Source organism: Vulpes lagopus, chromosome 14 (genome assembly GCF_018345385.1).
Source record: "Vulpes lagopus strain Blue_001 chromosome 14, ASM1834538v1, whole genome shotgun sequence".
NCBI lineage: Eukaryota > Metazoa > Chordata > Mammalia > Carnivora > Canidae > Vulpes > Vulpes lagopus.
The window spans coordinates 15,419,448-15,442,383 of record NC_054837.1 but is presented as its reverse complement, the minus strand read 5'-3'; the positions used below and the strand labels follow the sequence as shown (position 1 = coordinate 15,442,383).

The 22,936-nt window shown below is 42.4% G+C and overlaps 1 protein-coding gene across 2 annotated transcripts in view; it reads right to left on the bottom strand.

The window, feature by feature from the left end:
- PITPNB (phosphatidylinositol transfer protein beta) overlaps positions 1-19,180 on the bottom strand; it is a 64,927-nt gene extending 45,747 nt beyond the window's left edge. For both annotated transcript variants that reach the window (XM_041728830.1, XM_041728829.1), the window contains exons 1-3: positions 19,062-19,180; positions 14,561-14,591; positions 11,223-11,368 (exon numbers count right to left, since the gene is read on the bottom strand). In XM_041728830.1, the coding sequence (XP_041584764.1) occupies positions 11,223-11,368; positions 14,561-14,591; positions 19,062-19,081 (197 nt within the window). In that variant the 5' untranslated portion in view covers positions 19,082-19,180. The remainder of the gene's footprint in view (positions 1-11,222; positions 11,369-14,560; positions 14,592-19,061) is intronic.
- Positions 19,181-22,936: the final 3,756 nt, after the last annotated feature.

The window sequence follows — 22,936 nt, the reverse complement described above, 5'->3', positions numbered from 1 at the left end:
TCACAGAAGTGTTAAGTATATAATACATGAGGAGTTTGTGCCAATTCATAAGGTAATCAGCAAAGATCCAAACAGATGAATGGGCCAAAGGCATCTACAGACACATTACAAGAAGAAAACACAACTGGTTAACAAATGGAAAAATCAGTCTTTCAGTCTTCAAAGAAATGCAAATAGAATGACCACTTCTAAGGACTCAAGCCTGCTGTAAAGAGAGCAGTTTTACATACACAGGCTTTTCATACAGATCAGATTCAAATCCCAACGGTAGCACTTAGCAGGTGTGCGACCCTGGACACAACAATTGGCTCTCTGAACTTCCCCATGAGTTGAAGAGTTCGTATTACTCTATAGGGTTATCAAGAAGATTCAATCAGATAATACCTATAGTGTTTATTAGAACATTCCATAATACAGTAAAAGCTCAATAAACAGTGGTACTGCTCTTTAATTGTAAGTTGGTATGAAGCTGAGTACTTTCACATGCTTTTCTTCATTCATATCCTCCAACAGCACTGCAAGGTACATATTCATTTATTTCATATAACCATCATTTAAGTGGCTAAATAACTACATGTCAACACTATATCCTCCAACTTGAAGCCCTATATACTTTTTCCTGTATCAGAACTGCTTCTCTGACAACTGTCAAACACAACTTAATATCCTAAGCTAGGAGAAAGAACAAACCAAGGAGACTTGGGGCCCAGTGAGAACTTCTGCCTTACTAAGATTAAGCAGATGGCTAGAGGCATCCCTATGTTGAATTTTGGAAGCAAAGCAAGGTGAATATAAGGAACCCCACACCAGCTAGACAGCCATGCAGCTACAGAAGAGGTAACATGGACAGCCCTTTTGTCACCTCCTCAGTACACAAAAACATGTGTATGACCTGGAGCTTCCACTACTGTGGCAAATTAAACCACTGGAAAGGAAAAGCTGAAGCACTATTACATATGACATCATTAGCAAAATGCCAAGGGCATAAAGAGATTTACCTGTGTCTTTACACCCTGAAAACAGTAAAAGAGAACTAATTCTTTGAGCGCTCATTCTTTCCAAATCTAGGGAAGATTCATGGAAAGGGGAGTTAACTTGACAAAAATAAAGCCAAGGTATCTGAAAATATTTCACATTAAAAGTAAAAAAATACCTGAAGTCCAAATAATTTGTTCCATTGCTAAAGAACCAAAATCCTTTTAACTGTGGGAGAGCTCTCATCAGGGTAGAATGTAACACATATGGATAATTTTTTTTTTTAATCAGCTACAAGCCTGTCAGTCTGAGAGTAAGACAAACAGATCATTGGTTCATGTGGTCACCTTAGGAAAAGGCAGGAAAGGAGTACCTGGGTGGCTCAGTTGGTTAAGAATCCAACTCTTGGTGGTTTTGGCTTACTTAGGTCATGATCTCAGGGTCCTGGCTCTTTGCTCAGAGGGGAGTCTGCTCAAGATTCTTTCCCCTCCCTCTCTTTCCCCCTCTGTCCTTCCCTCACTCACATACCTGTGCTCTCTCCCTCTAAAATAAAATATTTAAAATAAAAAAAAAAGAGAAGAAAAAGGCAGGAAAAATATAGCTGTGAATTAGCTCAGAAACAGATTTTAACTATCCTAGTTATTCCCATAGTGCCCAACAGTCTAAAAACCTTAAACATTCTCAAAAGCTCTAGTTTGCTGACCCAAACAGAAAACAATTGCCAGTCAGTCACTAAATGCCAGCAAGAACCAAATTTACAACAAAGTTTTAACACGTCTTCATCTTGCTCCCAAATACCTATTTTCTTATTTCCAGGATACTTTTCCACTATGTGAATTCCAACAATCAACTTTTTTATACTTAGTTAAAAATGACCAAACCGGGGATCCCTGGGTGGCTCAGCGGTTTGGCGCCTGCCTTTGGCCCAGGGCGCGATCCTGGAGTCCCAGGACCGAGTCCCGCGTCGGGCTCCCGGCATGGAGCCTGCTTCTCCCTCTGCCTGTGTCTCTGCCTCTCTCTGTCTATCATAAACAAATAAATAAATCTTAAAAAAAAAAAAAAAAAAGACCAAACCTTTGAGCCAGCTGTTTCAAAATGACTCACTTTTTACATTTAACATGAGATTCTAATAAACATCTCTCCTCAGTGAATCTAAGTTATGGACCGGGAAATGGGAAAATGTATACATGGAATAAATAAAATTAAATTTCAATTCTGCTTTAAAGGAGAGAAATTTTCATTAGTGGCAACTTTAAAATATTCCTAACAAGACAGTTCAAGTGCACCATTTATATATAATTAACAGCATACGTATTAGTTTTCTAGCTCAGTATCACCTACTTAGCAAGTAAATTCTGCTTTGGAAGCTTAGTGTCTTAGAAAAGGAACAAATATTAACCGAATTAACAAAATGGAGGCAGGCCCTCAAAAACAAATGAACAAGGACATTCCTCTTCTTGTTCTCCCAACTATCATGTTCTCTTGTGGCAAACCAACACTCATGACAGTGCTTAACTCAAGGTAAACACTTCTAGATTTGGTTAAGAGTCAGGAATAAAATAATGTTCAAGAGCACAAAAAATTCTTTGCCAAAGTCCTTCCCCCACCTCTAACTCTGAATACACATGAAGAACAGTGCACTTCAGGATAAAATTCAACCAAAATGTTCCATCAATTATGTTGAAAGGAGATAATATTAAGATGTAACTAACAGATGTAACTTCCATATAACAATGGCTGTGAACCTGGTAAGTGGTAAGACAACGTTGCCATAGTGGTAAAGGAAAACAAAGGGCTTACATGGTTTAAAAGATATTTAACAAGTGACCAAAATGTATACTGAACTTCTGATCTAGGAGCATTTTTTTTTTTAAAAGACTTTACTTGTTTATTCATGAGAGAGACAGAGACAGAGAGAGAAGGAAAGAGGCAGAGACATAGGCAGAGGGAGAAGCAGGCTCCATGCAGGAAGCCTGATGTGGGACTCGATCACGGGACTCCAGGATCATGCCCTGAGCCAAAGGCAGATGCTCAACCACTGGGTCACCCAAATGTTCAGAAACATTCTTTTTAAAAAACTCTTATTCCTGAGATACCTAACACCCTTGCAAATCATTTCAAACTGCACTTTTCCCATGAAAGTTTTGCATCCACCTTGTCAACAAAATGAGCAAACTGTTAAGTTCTATCTTTCCATCCTACAACCTACTGTGGATAAACATCAAAATATAGAAAAACAGGGAATTCCTGAGTGGCTCAGCAGTTTAGCGCCTGCCTTCGGCCCAGGGCGTGATCCTGGAGTCCCGAGATCAGGTCCCGCATCAGGCTCCCTGCATGGGGCCTGCTTCTCCCTCTGCCTGTGTCTCTGCCTCTCTCTCTCTGTCTCTCATGAATAAAATTTTTTTAAAATGTAGAAAAACATATGGAAGAATCTGAAGACCAGACTAATTCGCCATAAGAAATCTTTCATTTTATAATCAACTGAAATATACTTTCAATACGTTGGGCACACCTCATTCATTCACTCAATTTACTGAGTGTCCACTGTGCCACGGGTTATGTAAATAACAGTGTGCAAATGGGCAATTTTTCCTCTGATCTTACCTTACAAGGGAAAGCAGCAAATAGAACAGTAAATAACCAAAGGCAGGGAATTACCCCTCCCAAAGTTCAGTAAAGGCAAAGAATGGACAAACAAGTACCTGGTTTAAGGGTGCTCAAGAAGGCCTACCTGAGAATATGACAAGACAATGGTGATCTGAGAGTATGGAGGGTCAGCCACATGAAGAGACAGACCCCAAAGTCCTAAAACAGTTAAAGACTTGACCTGCCTGGGCCACTCTGAGGCCTTCAGCATGGCTAGACTATAGGGAAAGAAGAACAGAGGGATAGACAGAAGATGAGGCCAGCGAGTTGAGCAGGGGGCAGACAGATCACAATAGGCCTATTTTATAGGCCAAAGGGTTTGGGCTTTATTCTTTGTATGATTGGAAGCTACTAAAGGGTTTAAGAAGAATGACCCAAAGATTTAAGAACATTCTGACTTTGTCACTTTAGTAGAGTCATGTCAGTAAATGACAATTAACTGGGGTGAGCAAGAGTGGATGGAGGCAAAAATTAATTCAAAATGGATTAAAGATCTATATGTAAGAGCTAAAACTGTAAAATTTTTCTTTTTTTGAGAGAATGAGAGCGAGCATGCACGTGGACGAAAGGGGGAGAATCTCAAGAAGACTGCCTGTGGAGCACAGAGTCTGACACAGATTTGGTCTCATGACCCTGAGATCATGATCTGAGCCAGAATTAAGAGTTAGATGTTTAACCAACTAAGCCCCCTAGGTGACCCATAAACTATAAAATTCTTATAACAAAATGTTGATGCCAATCTTTGGGACCTTAGACTGGATGATGGTTTCTCAGATTGGAAACAATTAAAGAAAAAAATAAGTAAATTGGGCTTAATCAAAATTACAAACTTTTGGGGCACCTGGGTGGCTCAGTGGTTGTGTGTCTGCCTTTGGCTCAGGTCATGATCCCAGGGCCCTGGGACTGAGTCCCACCTTAGGCTCCCCACTGGGAGCCTGCATCTCCCTCTGCCTATTGCCTCTCTCTGTATCTCTCATGAATAAATAAAATCTTTAAAAAAAATTATAAACTTTTTAATGCCTAAAAGGAAAGTGGGAAGAAAATTACAAATCATGAAAACATGCTCAACATCATTAATCAGCAGAGATATGCAAATCAAAACCTTGAAATACCACCTCACACCCATTAAATTTTCTATACAAAAACAAAACAAAACCTGATAATAACAAGTGGTGACAAGGATATGGACACTGGAGCCTTTCTACATGGTTGGGGGAATGTAAAATGGTTCAGTCACTTTGGAAACAGTCTGACAGTTCACAAAGTAAGGAATTATCATATGACCCAACAATTCTACCCAACTGTCGGAGAATGCATGTGTTTGCGTGCGCACATGCACATCCAATAAAAATAAAAATGTGTCCACACAGAAACTTGTATACAAGTGTTCACAGCACCATTACTTATAAAGAGCCAAAAGAATGGATGGCAAGAGATCAATCTAGAAGCAACTAGAAAAGTTCAAGAGAAAGAGATAACAGTAACTTGCATTAACATGGTAGAGATAGGGCAGCCCAGGTGGCTTAGCGGTTTAGCGCTGCCTTCAGCCCAGGGCATGATCCTGGAGACCCGGGATCGAGTCCCACATCAGGCTCCCTGCATGGAGCCTGCTTCTCCCTCTGCCTGTGTCTCTGCCGATCTCTCTTTCTCTCTGTGTCTCTCATAAATAAATAAAAATCTTAAAAAAAAAAAAAAACTCCATTCTCTAAAAAAAACAAAAAAACAAAAACATGGTAGGGATAGAGATGGAAAAAATGGGGAGATACAATGGGAAAAATGTACAAAAGGACTTCAAATCTTGATTTGTGGAAAAGGAATAAAATAACCAGACACAAATTGGTTAACAAAACAAGACTTTAAAGTTTTGGAGAAAATAAATAAATAAAAATAAAGTTTTGGAGAAATATCAAAAAGAAAGGGAAAGCAGTGTTTTCCACATAACAAAAGGGAACAGCAATGAGAAATGAAACCTACCACAAAGAGGAAACAATACATTATAGAAGTATCTCTGATATTCTTCTGGGATTAGATCACTCTTGATTTAGAAAACTCTAAACTTCGCAAAACTGAAGACTTAGAACTATATACAAAGAAAATATTTTGCCTTGTTGACTAATTCTCCACTCAAGAATGAAATTTAAAAAATAAAATTTATCAATTTCTTGTGTATACTTATTCAAAAATGTTCTTTGATGTAAATCATCACATATAGTTAATCTTTGCATTCTCAGGTGATTTAAACTTTTCATTTTTAAACATGAATGTAACTTTCGTTCCTGGCAAATGACTCTTCTGCTTACAAAAATGAGCTCCTAACTGGAACTCCATGAAATTTTAAAATGATTTTCAATTAAACCTCTGCTGTTTCAACTTTTGGAGAACAAGACCATTCAGGAGTTGGCAAAGCTTTACGAATTCTCCATCATTCAAGGCTGACTAGAGATGGTTAAGATATAATGCTTATGAAGAATAGTAAAAGAACAAAGCTGATTTTTCCCAAGAAAGGAAACAGAAAAAGGACTGGTCATTTGCCAGGAACTAAAGTTACATTCATGTTTAAATCTCAGGAGAGCTTCAAGTTTTTCTCTGAAATAACCATCTCAAAGGTTGCAACACATTTCCTTGCCTTGCTTCAGAATTCAAAGAATCTGAATGTTGTCCTCTCCCCCTCATTCACTATTAAGTATACATTAAACATCCTAAAGAAACACATTCAATCTTTTATGGTAAATGGAGTGTGAGACAAATACGTACACATGAAATACATGATCAGATGTCAAAATGAGTAGATGGGACAAAAAGGGATGGCGTTTAGGGAAGAATAAAAGTAGTCAAGGAAAGCCTCTGCCCAGGACAGAGCTGAACTGTGTGTGGGAAACTGAGGTTATAGACAATGCCAAGAAGAAAAGAACAAGAAGAAAAGAACCTACCGGGGCTGAACATGGCACTTCTAGAGGACAAGAGTCAGGCTTGCTTAGAGCCAATAGTTTTTATTCTGGACATTTGTAACAACTGGAGAGACCTAGATAATCTTGAGTAGCCTCTTAAGTTTAACTTTATCCTGGAAGATAATTTGAGACTAAAGACTATATAAGAACATGGGAAACGATGAAATTCATGGTCTTGGAAGAATTTCTCTGTAAACTCCTTTGGCATTAACTTTAGAAAATGGAAAATAACCCTTCTACAGGGCTCAGCAGTAGAGCAAAATTACAAGAGCAGGTTCCTAGAGTCACCATGCCTGCCTGGGTTCATGGCCTACCTCTCCCATCAGGAGCAGTGACACAGGGGTCAGTCACTTAAGCCTTTCTGGACCTTCATTTCCTCACTAGAAAAGGTTGCTGTGGGGAATCACTGAGCTCCCACCTAGAGCATGTAGGGTGACCAGCACACAGTAAGAACACAGTCAGGACTAAATCCTCTGCTTAGAATTACCATGGGTGACTATTTACTCTAAGTTATCAAAGAATATATATATATATATATATATATATATATATATATATATATATATATATATATATTTTTTTTTTTTTATGATAGTCACAGAGAGAGAGAGAGAGAGGCAGAGACACAGGCTGAGGAAGAAGCAGGCTCCATGCACCGGGAGCCTGATGTGGGATTCGATCCCGGGTCTGCAGGATCGCGCCCTGGGCCAAAGGCAGGCGCCAAACCGTTGCGCCACCCAGGGATCCCTATCAAAGAATATAGAAAGAATCTCATTATCCTGTAAGATTATCTGAGATTCAAAGGGGGGAAAAAGTCCCTTCTGATGGTCACTAAATTATGGGTTATCTAATACTTTGCCAAGATTATTTCTCAATATTCTGGTTAAGATGAAGTGTATCTTACATCAAGAAGGGTTTGGTGAAATGGGAAAGCATATTGGCCAGAGAATCCAGAGATGTTGATTTCACTGGGTAAAGCGGACCTCCGAAGTCAAATCTCAAATGTACAATAAGGTGCTGATGACCTCAGGTAACAAATTTAGCCAGGCAAGTCTGCAATTCTATTGCCACTATACAACGATAGTGGGCACAGCACTAGAAGTTACCCAAAGGAGCATGTGCTGAAATGGGGAACATATATTACTGGACACAAACTTAACTTCTTGAGAAAGTTCTAAAACTCTCTAGGAACTGTGGGTAGCTCTACAACACGCTGAGAGTGCAGAATGCCCTTGCAGGATACTGACATCTGATAGGCTGTGCTGCCAGCCTTGTGTCATGTTTGCTATCTTTTCTATGGCACAGTGAAGGCCTCAGTACTCAAAGCTAAATTATTCTTTGCCCTTCCATAATTTAGTTATTCTGTGCCTGTTGTGCATTGATGCCTTTGAGCATGTGGACATCTGACTGCCTTGCCCTGTGACTGTTCCCTCCCCTAGACTACAGCAATAGTCAGTCCTGGTTTTTGTTTTTATTACCAGACAGGTTTCTGGTTGTTCTTCTACATGACATACTCTTGAGATCCATTAGTGCCATTCTCTTTCCTTTGTTCCTTTCCTGTCTCAGGCTTCTCCACGCTCTATCCACAGCGGCCATATTTGTGTGATAAAGCAAGCCAGTGTTCAATGGGCATCAAACAGTCCTTACCATCAAATCAAACCACCTCCCATCCCTTCTCATGGGACACGTGTGCTCATCAGGTCCTGAGTGCTTGCTGTCAGGGGCTTGGGACTGCCTACTTGTGATCAAAAGAGCATGGGATTAGAACCCAGAGAATCTAGGTCACAGTCACCATTTTGTCACTTACTAGCTGTGTGACTTTGGGTAAACATGCATTTTAGTGTCCTCTTAGGTACAACATGTACATTGCCTATTTTTCAGACTGCAATGAGGAGTAAATGAGTGAATGACAGGGTGAAACCAAAGGGTACTGGGAATGATTTCAGCTCCTTCTAGAAATGAAGAAGCCATGAGAACACTGGGAGGCTGGCCTCCAGAGAGTCACGTTTTCTTTTATTTAATCTATTAAAAGCCCAAGAGGAATTCTGAACCTCATCCCCAAATAAGCTCTTCAGAACAATAACATGCCTTGAATTAACCATATTTATATAGCCCTTTCCACTTTAGAGATTTATTATTCATAGCTGGAATGTCAGCTAAATCAGATGTCTCAAAGTATTTATCATTTTTCTAATTAAACAAAAATACAGAAAAGTAAAAAAAAAAAAAAAAAAATTAAATCACCCATAATCCCACCACCAAGAGAAAAACATTAACATTTTAATGAATCTCTTTCTAGGCCTTTTTCTGATTAGTTTTTAAAAATACATGTAATGGGGGCGCCTGGGTGGCTTAGTTGGTTAAGCATCTGCCTTCAACTCAGGTCATGATCCCAGGGTCCTGGGATTGAGCCCTGCATCAGCTCCCTGCTCCTCAAAGAGCCTGCTTCTCCCTCTCCCTCTGCCTACTGCTCCCCCCTGCTTGTACACATGCTTGCGCTCTAATAAATAAAATCTCAAAAAAATTTAAAAAATACATGTAATGTATTGCATACTTTATTTACATATGCATTTAGCAACTAATCTTTTCCATGTAATGATATATCAAACATTCCCCCAATTTCCAACTCTCAGTTTTCAAATGAAGGGTGTTTTGAATATGTTTCACAATTATTCACATATGGACATCATACACCAACAGAAAGTTTCAAAAATCAAACTTTTCTGGTTAATTTTAGAATCTCCAGAGAGAGTTAAATGTTTACAATAAAAAAGTTTTATGCATTAGTAAAATTCAATTAATGAATAAATGTAAAATACTAAAAAATAAAACTAAGTACAAGAAAATCAATACTATGTAGATCATACCATTTAGAATGCCACATTTTCCTCTCAACTGACATTTTTTTTAGATATACTTAGGGTGCTAACAAATGAAAGGAACCATGAATAAGGCAATCTCTATGGATAACTGATTGATCAGATTATTGCCTTCATTCAAACCTGGATCAGAAACAAAGAAACCCTGTGTTCTAGGAGGGAAAAAAAAAAAAACAAAACCCCACAATAAAATTCAGGATTCTATAAAGTGAGAACCTACCTTATATTCATGTGTCAGTATAAACCAAGCAGTGGTCTTAAATTAAAAAAAACAAGAAACAGACTTATCATCACAGCTCATCTACAACTTTAAGAAGTTCTACAAAAACATGGATGTCACTCATTTTAATATGAAGACAATAAAGGCAAGAAAGACCAAAGATCCCTCCTACTTTTAATAAATTAGGGAGACTACTGACAAAAATGGACTCTTAAAAACCATTACTGATCTTTTGCCCTTGGACAAATACTGGTATGTTTTTTCTTTTTTTTTTTTTTTTTTTTTTTTTTTTTTTTTTGTATTTTCTGTTTTAAAATATTTATGCCATGGGCGCCTAGGTGGCTCAGTCAGTTAAGCATCAGACTCTTGATTTTGGCTACGGTCATGACTTCAGTGTTGCAAGATGAAGCCCTATGTCGGACTCCATGCTCAGCGAAAAGCCTGCCTGAGATTCTCTTTCTCCTCCTCTACCCTTCCCCCCTACTCACTCACTTGCTCTCTCCAAAACAAATAAATAAGTAAAATAATTTTTTAAAAAATATTTAAGCCAAAGATAGAGACTAGACAGCCAAACTTTGGAGAATATGGCGGGAAAAAAAAAACTTTAATAAACCAAAGAGATAAAAACAATGAACAAAAGGTTTCAAGTCACACAAGAAATTCAAATGCTCTACTAATAGGAAAACTCATTCAACTTCACTAATAAAGCAATGCAAATTTAAATAAGACTACTTTTGCACATCAAACTGGCAAGAAAATAAATGGGAGAAAAATATGGAAAATGAACACTACCAAACTCTTGGAGGGCAATCTGGAAGTAGTATCAAAATTTTAAATGAGTATGTCCTTGCAGCAAAATCCCACTTTTATACATTTCTCCTAGAGAAATAGTAACCTAAGGCATGAAGACATGTACAACCATGTTCACAGAAATATTTGTAACCTGCAGAAAGGAAAATATTTATAACACCTAAACTAGCTTATCATTTAGAGAATGATTAAGTCACCTATGCTTTATTCACACTAGGAAATGTCACTCAGCCTTAAAAAGAAGAACATGGACATTAAATAATACCAAAGCAGGGTGTTCACAATGTGAAAAACAAAACCAACTTCAGATCCCTATGTATGGTAGGGTCTCGTTTGTTTCAGAAAACAAAAAATGACACAAGTGATAGAGCTGTATGTTTGTTTTTAAAAATTTATTTGCATATGTACAGAAAATGATCCAGAAGGAGAAACTGTTTCTAGTGTTTCTCCCTAGGGTTATGGCTACATGACAGCAAGAGATAGGGACTAAATTTTTACTTTATAACCTTCCCTGTTGTTTGAATTTTTTATAAGCAGTTGTATCACTTTTATAATTTAAAAATAACCGGAGGGGGGGTTCTCTCAAAAAATTTAAATGTAACATACTGTCACAGTAAAATTTAAAAAGTACTTCAGCACATAACTCAGGAAGTTAGGGATTTACCTGCTCAAAAAGTAACATGGAGAGCTAAAGCATCATCTTCAACAGAATTACTAAGCATCAGATGTGAACAATCAGCTTACCTCTTTAGGTGATAGATTTTGTGTGTATATTGTCCCTTTTCTCCATCCTTCTCATAAGGTTCATTTTTTAAGACTTCAATTCCTTCTCCACCACCAGTTTCATTCTTACTAGCTTCTGCAACAGAGTAAAGCTGCCCAACCTGATACTGGAATTTCAGAGCACAGAATTTCATTAAACCAGTAGTACCTGCAGAAATTTCCTATGCTAAAATCTTACCATGTGTGATATAGAAAAGCTTATCCAAACCTATCAGCACATTTGTTTCATATGAAAACATGACTCAAACTAGAAATTAGTATGTTTAGGAAGACTAACCACCAGAGGATCGTAGAGTTTCAAGAAACTCTATAATATTTTATGAGATTTCCATTATTTGAGAAAACTCCGAGCTTAAAGAAAACTCCGTACACAGCCTTAGTATGTACTATCCACTTACCAAGAAAACATTGATGCTTGGCCCAACACTTTTGTATAAAAATACATTTGTGTTTTCCATAGCACCTTCACATCTATTTTAGCCCATTTAATTTCACAAAATTCTGGAAAAATTGGGATGCCTGGGTGGCTCAGTGGTTGAGCGTCTGCCTTTAGCTCAGGGCGTGATCCCGGGATCCGGGACTGAGTGCCGCATCAGGCTCCTTGCATGGAGCCTGCTTCTCTTCCCTCTGCCTGGGTCTCTGTCTCTCTCTGTGTGTCTCTCATGAATAAATAAAATCTTAAAAAAAAAAAAAAAAAAAAAAGAATTCTGGAAAAAAGGTATGAAAGGAATATAATTGTTATTCTGCCAATTAAGAAAACTAAGCAACCAGAATACCAATGTCAATGATAAAGAGGAGGTATATAAAACTAATAGTAAAGCCTGAAAATACAAAGAACCATTCCAGGCCACATTTTAGTAGACCTCTGGAGTCTTTTTTATCATGACATCTGTCTGATGTGCCCAATTTAGCCCTTGTCCACCTCAAGAGAAGTGGTATTGGGCACCCAGGATCAAAACTGTTTATTGTAAAGTTCTCCAGTAAAAAGAAACTGTTTTTGAAATATTTTAAGTGCACAAGAATTACTATAAAAGGCAAGAAAATGTTGGCAGTGGTTTCTATTTCATTTTAAAGTGACCCAGAATTCTCAATGGCCTAAACCAATACCTGTGAGCAGACAATATTGTTCTGTGCCAACGTGGAGCTGCTAAGTTCCAACAAATAATAAAAAGCAAAGTTCTCATGTTCTAATTTGTTCTAGTGACTCAACCATGACACTGTCTCCAATCTCTTAAAATTTGGCTAGATTTCTTCCTCCTGGTGAGGACAGCCTAAAGAAATATTTTTCTTTGTTTTTAAGCATATTTTCAAAGAAAAGCTATCTCTAAAAATGAATCATTCAAAATGAACATTTTGAGACAAAAAAATACAGGTAGTTATAAGCTCAGTAAATATTCATATCTAAAAAGCCCATGTGGATATGACACAATCTTATAGGATAATTTAAATACACATGAACTCAATCACTCAATTTGGGTTTAGGAAGCTAGAACCAAACACATTTCTTAAAAGCAATAAAAATAATTTCTGTAGGGATTTTAGAGTGCAGAGAGGATGTATTTCTTTTCTGGTTTTTGTGATACCACACCAGAGTTAATCTAGTAATGCTACAATCTTTAAGTCCTTTAAAATGTACTTTTCAACATGGTCATATTTTTTTTTTAAATGGGATTAAAATGTCTCTAAATCAAAAGGTAAATTTAATCTCAGTCAGGAACAGAGTAACAGAACTTTACAAAGAAACAACCAAACAACAGCATCCAAAAAAAATGTTATTAATGAATTGATATTTTGTGACATGCCACTGGCCTTTCATTCTCATTTTTAAGACTAATTTAGAGACAGAAGTCATGTTTAGTAGGCCTGAAGAGAAGAAAAAGTTGAGATTATTTTCATTGACAACAACAAGACTCAAAGATTTCAACAAGCTGATCCAACAAACTGAAACCAAAAGAAAAAATTTAACAAAAACAAATGTCAATTTCCACATTCAAGTTCAAACAATCAATTGCACAAGTAAAGCACAGGGGTGTCTGGATTGCCTTGAATATTTTAATATGGGGAAACCTCAGGCACTACTGAGATATATACAGCTATGTTCAAGTCTACTTTAAACTGTGCCAGACAGCTACTCATTTTTAGTTCCTGCATTTTATTATTTTTTTCCCTTTCTGTCTTCTGTCAGCTGTCACTTCTTAGGTTATCAGTTTGTTTTGTCCCACTTCCAATTTACTGCTTCTAATCTACTGTCAGCTCCAGGAAAACCAGATAACTGAGCAAGTACAAACTGTGTGCAAATTATAAAACGACCTAGCAGGCTTTGTGGGGTTTGCTACACATTTCTCAGTTTCTCTGCTTTTATCCTCCTTCCTGCCCATACCACAGAGAGCTGTAACTGAAGGACACACAAGTTCTGAGCAGGTAGCGTATTTCTTTATTATATGCAGATCAAAGGAAACAATAATCTCTGTAAGAGACTATGTCTGGAATACTGTTTTCATTTGAGAGCAACAACTATAACATAAGGGGTAGTGAGACCATCTGGTGAGAAAGTCTAGAGGTCATGTTATACTAGGCCAAATGAACGTGCAGGGAATGTTTAACCCTGTGACCTCATGTAGAGAAGATGGAACAAAAGAACTTGGGGGGAGGAGAGAGAATGGCCAAGAGAAAAAATAAAGGGCTACCATACGCCAGACAGAATAGGCTTATTTCTCACTGCACAAGTGGGAGGAACCGTAAACAGCAAACATTATAGGAAAGCAGGTTTTGGCTTAAAGACAAATGTTTAAAATATCCAACAGTAAACTAGACTGTTTATCTAAAGAGCAAGTTACTTAGCCTTAAAGTGCTTATTTTGAAGCTGGAACCTTCTTTCTCTGGGATATGGTAGCCAGAATTCCTGAACTGGATAGATTACCTTCTTTAGAGCCTTCTGAAACAAGTGAGTGTAACAGAATTCATTTACAATGAATTATCTGTAATACCTCAAATCATTTTGTCACATAAAATGGAATGTAAAGGTAAATAAACACAACGGAAGTATGACTTTAGATTAACATATTGAAATATGGGCAGCCCTGGTGGCTCAGTGTTTTAGTGCTGCCTTCAGCCCAGGGTGTGATCCTGGAGTCCTGGGATCAAGTCCCACATCGGGCTCCCTGCACGGGGCCTGCTTCTCCTTCTGCCTGTGTCTCTGCCTCTCTCTCTGTGTGTTTCTCATGAATAAATAAAATCTTAAAAAAATATACTGAAATAAACGGTGTTGATAAAATAATACAGAAACAAGCAAGACTTACCTCCTGAACAGAACATGGCAAAACCACACGGCTAAAACGACAAAAGAAAAAAATACATCATAGATGAGATATTTTGTTTTAAAACATAGCTCTCTACACTTAGAAGACCTTTTGCTTAAATCCAATGACAGCAAAATACAAGGATGTCATTGTCTTTGCAATGCCTATGACTCTAAATAAGAATTTTTAAACTGGGGAAATAAAACTACCATTTGTGGGTCTCAATGATCACTTCCATAAGTGTCCTCATTGTACCAGGACCCCAAAAACGCAGTTGCAGGCATTCTTGGAGGAAAAAAGGAACAAGAGAAAACTCATCACTGAAAATTGCAGGGTACTGAATATATTATTTTTAGACTGGTCAGGTTGCCCTCATGAAATTTTTAGTATGATTTCATTCACCATCTATATACTATATGTTTTGTTTTATGATACTTCTCACAGAATATGTTTTGCATCTCATGAATAAATGCTTCCAAAAATTGTTCCCCACTACCCAATTATTCCTGTTTTAGTAAGATATCCCTTAGATATAACAAGGAAAAACTTTATCAAAGGAACTACTTTGAACCTTAGAAATAAAACCTGTTCTAGGGCAGACTCAACACAAGGTCAACTGGTGTTTGATCTTGTCCAAGACTTTGTTACCAGACCAACAAAAGACTGAATGGAGGCATAATGCTCCATATAGTCCGAAAAAGATTAGAGTAAATTATTCTATATCACAATACTGTACTTTATCACCAGATTTTTATAGACAAGTACCTTTGCTTATCTCCAGCATAAACTCTGAAAATCCCTGAATATCAACTATCTCATGATAATAGATGATGTCCAAGACTGCAATTTCTTTTTTGGCCTGGTCTTTCTCAGACTTTTCCCTGCTAACCATTAAGGTACCATGCCAGTGTCATGTAAAATTTCATTTTAACTCTCTATTAAAAGGAGGGGAAAAAATCCCACATCATCTTGATTTTCATTTTATAGAAAATTCCCAATAGTTTTTCCTCATCCCACCTTGTCTTCAGTTGCACTGTCCACCCACCCCTCTTTCCCTATTCTCAAACATTTATGCTTGAGTCCTTGATTTCCAACTCGTGTAAAACACGCCTCTTCTTATTCTCCCCTCCTTCACTATCAGGGGTCACTCATCAATGGTTGTCTTTCTGATAATGGTCACCTCAAGACAATAAACATTCTCAAACATCCTGATTACTGTTCCAATAAAAAATAAAATTATACAAAAACCCTCTCATAACCCTAATGCTCTTAACTCTCCTCAGAGCACACATTAACTTGCTCACTGTCTCAGTAACAGAAAATAAACTGGGGCCAAGAGGGTGTGGTGGGGGGTAGGGGCAGACTAAGATATAGGTTGAGAGCATATTCTAGAAGATAAAGAAAGATACAGACAGAGATATATAGGTTAGGAGCATATATTCAGGACCTGGAATGCAGTGATAAAAAATCTATTACATTTATTAGGCAACAAGAAATCCGGGAAGGTTATTCCAAAAGGCAAGTGACATGACTATAGCTAATCAAAAGAAGTCATCTGTAGCTGGTAAAAAACACTGAGAAACAGGAGTGTGGGGAAAAGCCATCTGTGGAGACACTGACCTAGGGTTTACAGACCTGAACCAAGACGATGAACTTTAGAGGAAATTGAAGGGAATAGAGAGGAAAGAGTTAAAGACTTCCCGGAACTTTCACAAAACCAAAGAATCACTGCTGAGTAACTTTAACTGCTCACTACTGGAAGATCCCTATTTTTATATAACAACACTTTCAGCGAAACTTATTTCACAAAATCAAAGTGACTGATTAAGACATTCTGGATGAATGATGAGTCAAATTCTTCAAGATTTACTCAATGAAAAGTAAAAGGAATAGACAGGCTTTGATTGTCTCTTATTCTCAAATCCACATTCAACTTCTCTAACAATTTGAAAATTTTCAAAATTCTCTGAAAATCCTCAGGAAAATAATTTTCCAGATGGAACTAGCAACTATTTCTTTAAAACCAGGACTATACACTAATGGCAACTTCATCTATTGCTTAAGTAACAACTTAAAGGGAACTTCCCCACCCTGAAAAGTCATTTCTAACCTTTCAATTTACGTCACAAACAGATGGCATTTTAAAAGGCAACAAACATTTGCCAAAGTATTTTACAGTTTACCAACATCTTCACATAAGAATGAACTATTCATTGCTCCCAACCAAAAACAATTTTAGAAAGTTGACTTGCAAGTAGGAAGAACCATTTTTTTCATTCAACAACAATGAGCATTTATAGTATGGTGGCCTAGATGCTATGCCAGGTACAAGAAACAAAATAAAAACAGCCTCTTTTTTCAATCTCTAAGAGGAGAAAAAAAAAGTCTAGGGAGACATGAAGAGTGAACATCAAGAAATGTAATTTATAACTCCTTAGGGAAAAAAAAATTACACTTGGGCACATTTCAGCATGTGTAACCTTGGTGCAATTAAATTTTTATAATGAAAGTAATGGTTTCCCAAAAAGTATCTTGTGCAAATTCCCAATGGGAACTGCTTTCCATGAGTAAGCTTGATATTCCTCACATAACATAACTGTCAAAGGGATCTACTGAACACTTAATTCAGTTTTTAGGAGGGAGGAAATAACTCTAATAAAAATGAGAGATCTGTGATGTAAGATGAGCTCTGCAACTTGCTATGTGACTTGAGCCAAGTCAATTTCCTTCTCTCTTGTTTCCTCCATTTGTCTTACTATCTGCCACCTACCTACATTACAAAGATGTCAGAGTAATAAATAGAACTTTCATGATAGAACATATTGTATAAACCACTTGGAAGAAAACCTTTATATAAATCCAGAGTTCAATACCATAAATTTTAACCAAAAATGTGTCTTTTCTCAGGATCCCTGTCACTAATCACAGCTAAAGTTGTGATTTTTCATTAACTTAACAAGTACTTATTGAACCCTTACTACGTGCCAAGGACTATTCTAAGAATTGGGGATATGGAAGTGAGCAAAATAGACAAATGCATGGAGCTTGGACGTAGTAAGAGAATACATGAAACAAAAAAAAAAAGTCACTGTATTGCATGTTAGACGGTGATAATTGCTACTGACAAGGATAATGCAGGAAAGGCAAATACCAAATGGCGGGGGTTGCAACTAGGTCTCTAGAAAGGGACTCCCTAAAAGGTGATACTTACAGACCTGACGGAGGTAGGTTAACGAGATAAAGGAAGAGCACTTCAGAGGAACAGCGAGCAGAAAGGCCCTGCACTGAGCTCCGCCCCCCCCCACCCCCAAGTAATGAAAGAACCATAAGGAAGCTTGAGATTGAAATGGACACGTGCATGTGCAGGGTAGTAAATGCGATCAGAGCTGAACAGAAAATGGTGTTAAGACCTCGTGGGCTACTGTAAGGCCTTTGGTTTTCATTCACAGCGCAAGTCTCTCTGTAGTGTTTCAAGCAGAGAAGTGACAGGAGTGACTTTTTCAAGTTAAGTTTGAGAACACTAAAGATAAGGCGTCTTAAGATAACTAAATCAAGCCAGAATTTACGTTTAAGAATTTAAAGTTGAGAAGAGCACCTGAAAAACCAAGAACAGGCCACACTAGAAATCCCTAGTTGCCCACAGGATGCTGACGATGGGAACCAGCTGTGACAGCTCAACAATCATGGCTCAACAGATTTCCTGTGACGGTCCCAGTCCCTGCTGGTGGGAAATGCCGTAACTCTTCAATATAAAATCACTCCGTTGGTCTAATGCACCTGAAAGACCCTTCCAGGATTTGACAGGCCACGTATTAACAACTCCTGCTCTCAACCTCGCGAAGAGTGGGGGGAACCCAGTGTTGGCCCCATCTGAAAGATGTGAACACGGAGATCCGAAGCAAGAGTCTCAAAGTCAACCGAGCTGCCCTGGAGAGCGCGGTTTTTCCGAACTTCAGGGCGTCTGCGTCCCACCTCCGGCCCCGACACCGAGGCGGTGTGCAGCGGGCATGTCCATCTTCCGCGGGTTACAGGTAGGCTCCACCCCACACGACAGATCACTGTCAGAGCCGCCGCGCCTCCCCACCCCCGGGCTCCGACTCGGCCCCCAGCTCGCTCCCCGCGGGGGGCCTGCGGGTGGGCCCGGCCTGGGGCGGGCGGTGGGGCGGTGGGGGTGGGGAGTGGGGAGAAGGGAGAAGGCGGGTCCCAGCGGAAACTCCCGGCCTCGCCTTCCCCAGCCACGCGCTCCGGCCGGACGCAGGCGCCTCCGCCCCGAGGGAGCAGGCGGCGGTGTTGCCACGGCAACGCCAGGGGACGGGGCTGGGGGCGCGCAGCTGGAAGGCCTTCCGGGGCCGGGGGCGCGGGCCGGGGGGAGGGGGCGCGCAGGGAGCGGCCAGCCAGCGGCTCGCTCCTCCCTAGGAACAGCCCGCCCGCCACTCCTCAATCAATGGGTTTCCCACCACCGCCGCCGCGTAGCCCCGTTCGCGCCCACCGACCCACTCACAATTCCTTAATCAGCACCATCTTCCCGGAACCCCCTCACAGCTGCCGCCGCTACCACCGCCGCCGCCGCCGCCGCTACCGCCCCTCACGGCGCCTGCGCGGCCCCGCCTCCTTGCCCCCCCACGAACCGCCGCGGCGCCTGCGCGTCCACGCCCTTCCGCCGCGACTCGTCGCGTCAGCGCGCGCGAGGGGCTGGCTCCTCCCCCGCCCCGCGCCCCACCCTGGGCTGGCGAGGCTTGCACTGAGGCTGCGCGGCTGGCTGAGCCGGCGGGAAGGGGGGGGGAAGGGTGCAGCTTCTACTGCGGCTGCGCGCGCCGGGCGCGCGATCGCTCCGCCCCTTCTCGCGGGAGCCCCGCCCCCCGTCGAGGTCCCTCGGGGCGAGAGTGGCGCCTACGCTCTCTGGTGAGTTTTCCAGTCGGTTCCCTGGAAGCAGTTTCCCGCGAGCGAGCCGCGCTCGACTTCCTCGCCTCCTCCTCTCCTTGAGCTCTCGTTCCAGGGCCCGTGTGAGAGACTTGGGGCGGGTGGGGGAGGCCGCGTCGGGTTCCGTGGGACGGAGGCTCACCTGTGCGCGCAGCCCCAGGGCCGCTGCTCCCCGGCTCGGGCCCGCCGAGGCCCCCGCGAGCGCCCGGCGCCCGAGAGGGACGTCACGGGAGGAGCGCCCGCCCCTGGCGACGAGCCCCCCCCGGGGATGGGGGGACACGGCCCTGGAGAGGGGCCTGGGTGGGAGGAGGCTCGGCAGCCGCTTGAGCACCCAGGGACCCTCCCTCCACGCACACCCAGGCTGCAGCCTGCCCGGTCCACGGGGCGGACCTCGGGATGAGTGGTGGCTGGGGGGAGGGGGGGGACCTCGGGATGAGTGGTGGCTGGGGGGGGACCTCGGGATGAGTGGTGGAGTGGTGGCTGGGGGGGGACCTCGGGATGAGTGGTGGCTGGGGGGAGGGGGGGGACCTCGGGATGAGTGGTGGCTGGGGGGGGACCTCGGGATGAGTGGTGGCTGGGGGGAGGGACCTCGGGATGAGTGGTGGAGTGGTGGCTGGGGGGGGACCTCGGGATGAGTGGTGGCTGGGGGGAGGGGGGGGACCTCGGGATGAGTGGTGGCTGGGGGGGGACCTCGGGATGAGTGGTGGCTGGGGGGGGGACCTCGGGATGAGTGGTGGCTGGGGGGAGGGGGGGACCTCGGGATGAGTGGTGGCTGGGGGGGGTGGACCTCGGGATGAGTGGTGGAGTGGTGGCTGGGGGGGGACCTCGGGATGAGTGGTGGCTGGGGGGGGGACCTCGGGATGAGTGGTGGCTGGGGGGAGGGGGGGACCTCGGGATGAGTGGTGGCTGGGGGGGGTGGACCTCGGGATGAGTGGTGGAGTGGTGGCTGGGGGGGGACCTCGGGATGAGTGGTGGCTGGGGGGGGACCTCGGGATGAGTGGTGGCTGGGGGGAGGGGGGGACCTCGGGATGAGTGGTGGCTGGGGGGGGTGGACCTCGGGATGAGTGGTGGAGTGGTGGCTGGGGGGGGACCTCGGGATGAGTGGTGGCTGGGGGGAGGGACCTCGGGATGAGTGGTGGCTGGGGGGGGGACCTCGGGATGAGTGGTGGAGTGGTGGCTGGGGGGGGACCTCGGGATGAGTGGTGGCTGGGGGGAGGGGGGGACCTCGGGATGAGTGGTGGCTGGGGGGGGGACCTCGGGATGAGTGGTGGCTGGGGGGAGGGACCTCGGGATGAGTGGTGGCTGGGGGGGGGGACCTCGGGATGAGTGGTGGAGTGGTGGCTGGGGGGGGACCTCGGGATGAGTGGTGGCTGGGGGGAGGGGGGGACCTCGGGATGAGTGGTGGCTGGGGGGGGGACCTCGGGATGAGTGGTGGCTGGGGGGAGGGACCTCGGGATGAGTGGTAGCTGGGGGCGGGGGACCTCGGGATGAGTGGTGGCTGGGGGGGGACCTCGGGATGAGTGGTGGAGTGGTGGCTGGAGGGGGGACCTCGGGATGAGTGGTGGCTGGGGGGAGGGGGGGACCTCGGGATGAGTGGTGGCTGGGGGGAGGGGGGGACCTCGGGATGAGTGGTGGCTGGGGGGGCGTGGGAGGACCTCAGGATGAGTGGTGGCTGGGGGGGCGTGGGAGGACCTCAGGATGAGTGGTAGCTGGGGGCGGGGGACCTTAGGATGAGTGATGGCTGGCTTGGGGAGTGGGCTGCTTACTCACTCACTCTGCCAGGCACGGTTCTAGGCACCGGGGGTACATCTGGAAACAAAACCACGAAACCCTCAAGGTCCTTGACCTCCTCTGGGAACAAATCAGTTAGGGTTTGGCTTAGGGGTAAGCGCTATTCCATGAATAAGCAAAAAAGGGTCATGGAGGGAGCAGAGTCATCGAGGGAAGGACTGTGGAGGCCGTGCATGATGGAATGATGGAGCCCGCCGATAGGATGGCCGGGCCTGGGGGGGGGGGCACTCCAGTTCGAGGAAGATAGCCTCCCAAGCCAGAATAAGCTTGGAGCATTGGAGGGATGCGGGGAGGATAGGTGTAGCTAGAACATCTTCAGTGAGGGACAAGGATAAACGGGGACTAAAGAGGTCACCAGGCCACAGTAAAGAATAAGAATTGTATTCTGAGAACTATGGGAAGCTGTTAGAAGATGGTTAGAAGAATAAACCAACGTTTAAAATGTTCGATACAGATCTGCGTGGTGTATCTGGTGCTAGAACACACTTAGTGGAGTTAGGGGCTGCCTCCAAAGTAATAGAAGTGAAACATTTACCAAAACGCTAGAGATTTCCTCCTAAGGCAGTATCTGGGTATCATTTCTGTGATGTGTGAAGCACTTTGGTAGTTATTATCATGGCTACGATTCAAGGAAATATGCCCTTTCAGGAGGTTAGAAGCTGGGAGCAGCTTCCATTGATTGGGCACCTGTCTTATGCCAAGTACTGCGCTAGGTAACAGAGATGCCTTATCTCATTTCATCCTTAGAGCAAGGCGATGAGATGAGCATTTTAGCAAGCTTTAGAACGGAAAGATGAGGTTCCGAGAGCCAAATTAGGTGACCTGTACAAAGGTTAACTCAGCCAACTTGTTTAACAGAACCAGGCTTCAAATCTGGATTTTTAAAACTTCAGAATCTGGTCTTTCTACTACATTGACTTCTTTTTTTTTTTTTCTTTTTAGAAAAAAAAAAATAGGAAGTTGGGGCTTACAATCTTTATGACAAATAATTCTCTATTATGAGAAGAAGAAGGTTATGGTAAATATAGAAGTTACTTAGTGAGAATAAAGAAGGTATGAGTTTGAATGGTATGCCCCTGTTTAGGTGTGTTATATATATATATAGAGAGAGAGAGAGAGAGAAGATACTCTTTTTTTTTAAAAAAGATTTTATTTATTTATTCATGAGAGACACACACAGAGAGAGGCAGAGACACAGGCAGAGGGAGAAACAGGCTCCATGCAGGGAGACCTTGGACTCAATCCCGGGTTCCCAGGGTCACGCCCTGAACCAAAGGCAGGCGCTCAACCGCTGAGCCACCTGGGCTGCCCTATTCTTTAAGGTCTGGAGGTAATATTAATTGCCAAACTTCTAGAAGTAGTCATTCTATGTCATTATCTCTCCCGAAATGTTATGCAGGCTGAAAATACAGCTTTGAAAACTTCGTGGATGAATTTGTGGTTGGCATGCTTTATCATTCATTTAGAAAAATTAGGATGTTGGATAAATTTCCCTGAAGTCTTCCCTTAAAGTGTTTGTTAATTCCATTGTCTGCATAGCACATTTGAGTTAGCACTCAAATGTTTGTAAAATAAAGAGTGTGCTAGATGGAGCATAACTGAACCAGTATACAGTATGGATATTGTTTCCCTTTGCCATCCAAAGATTTATATTAAAACATTCTG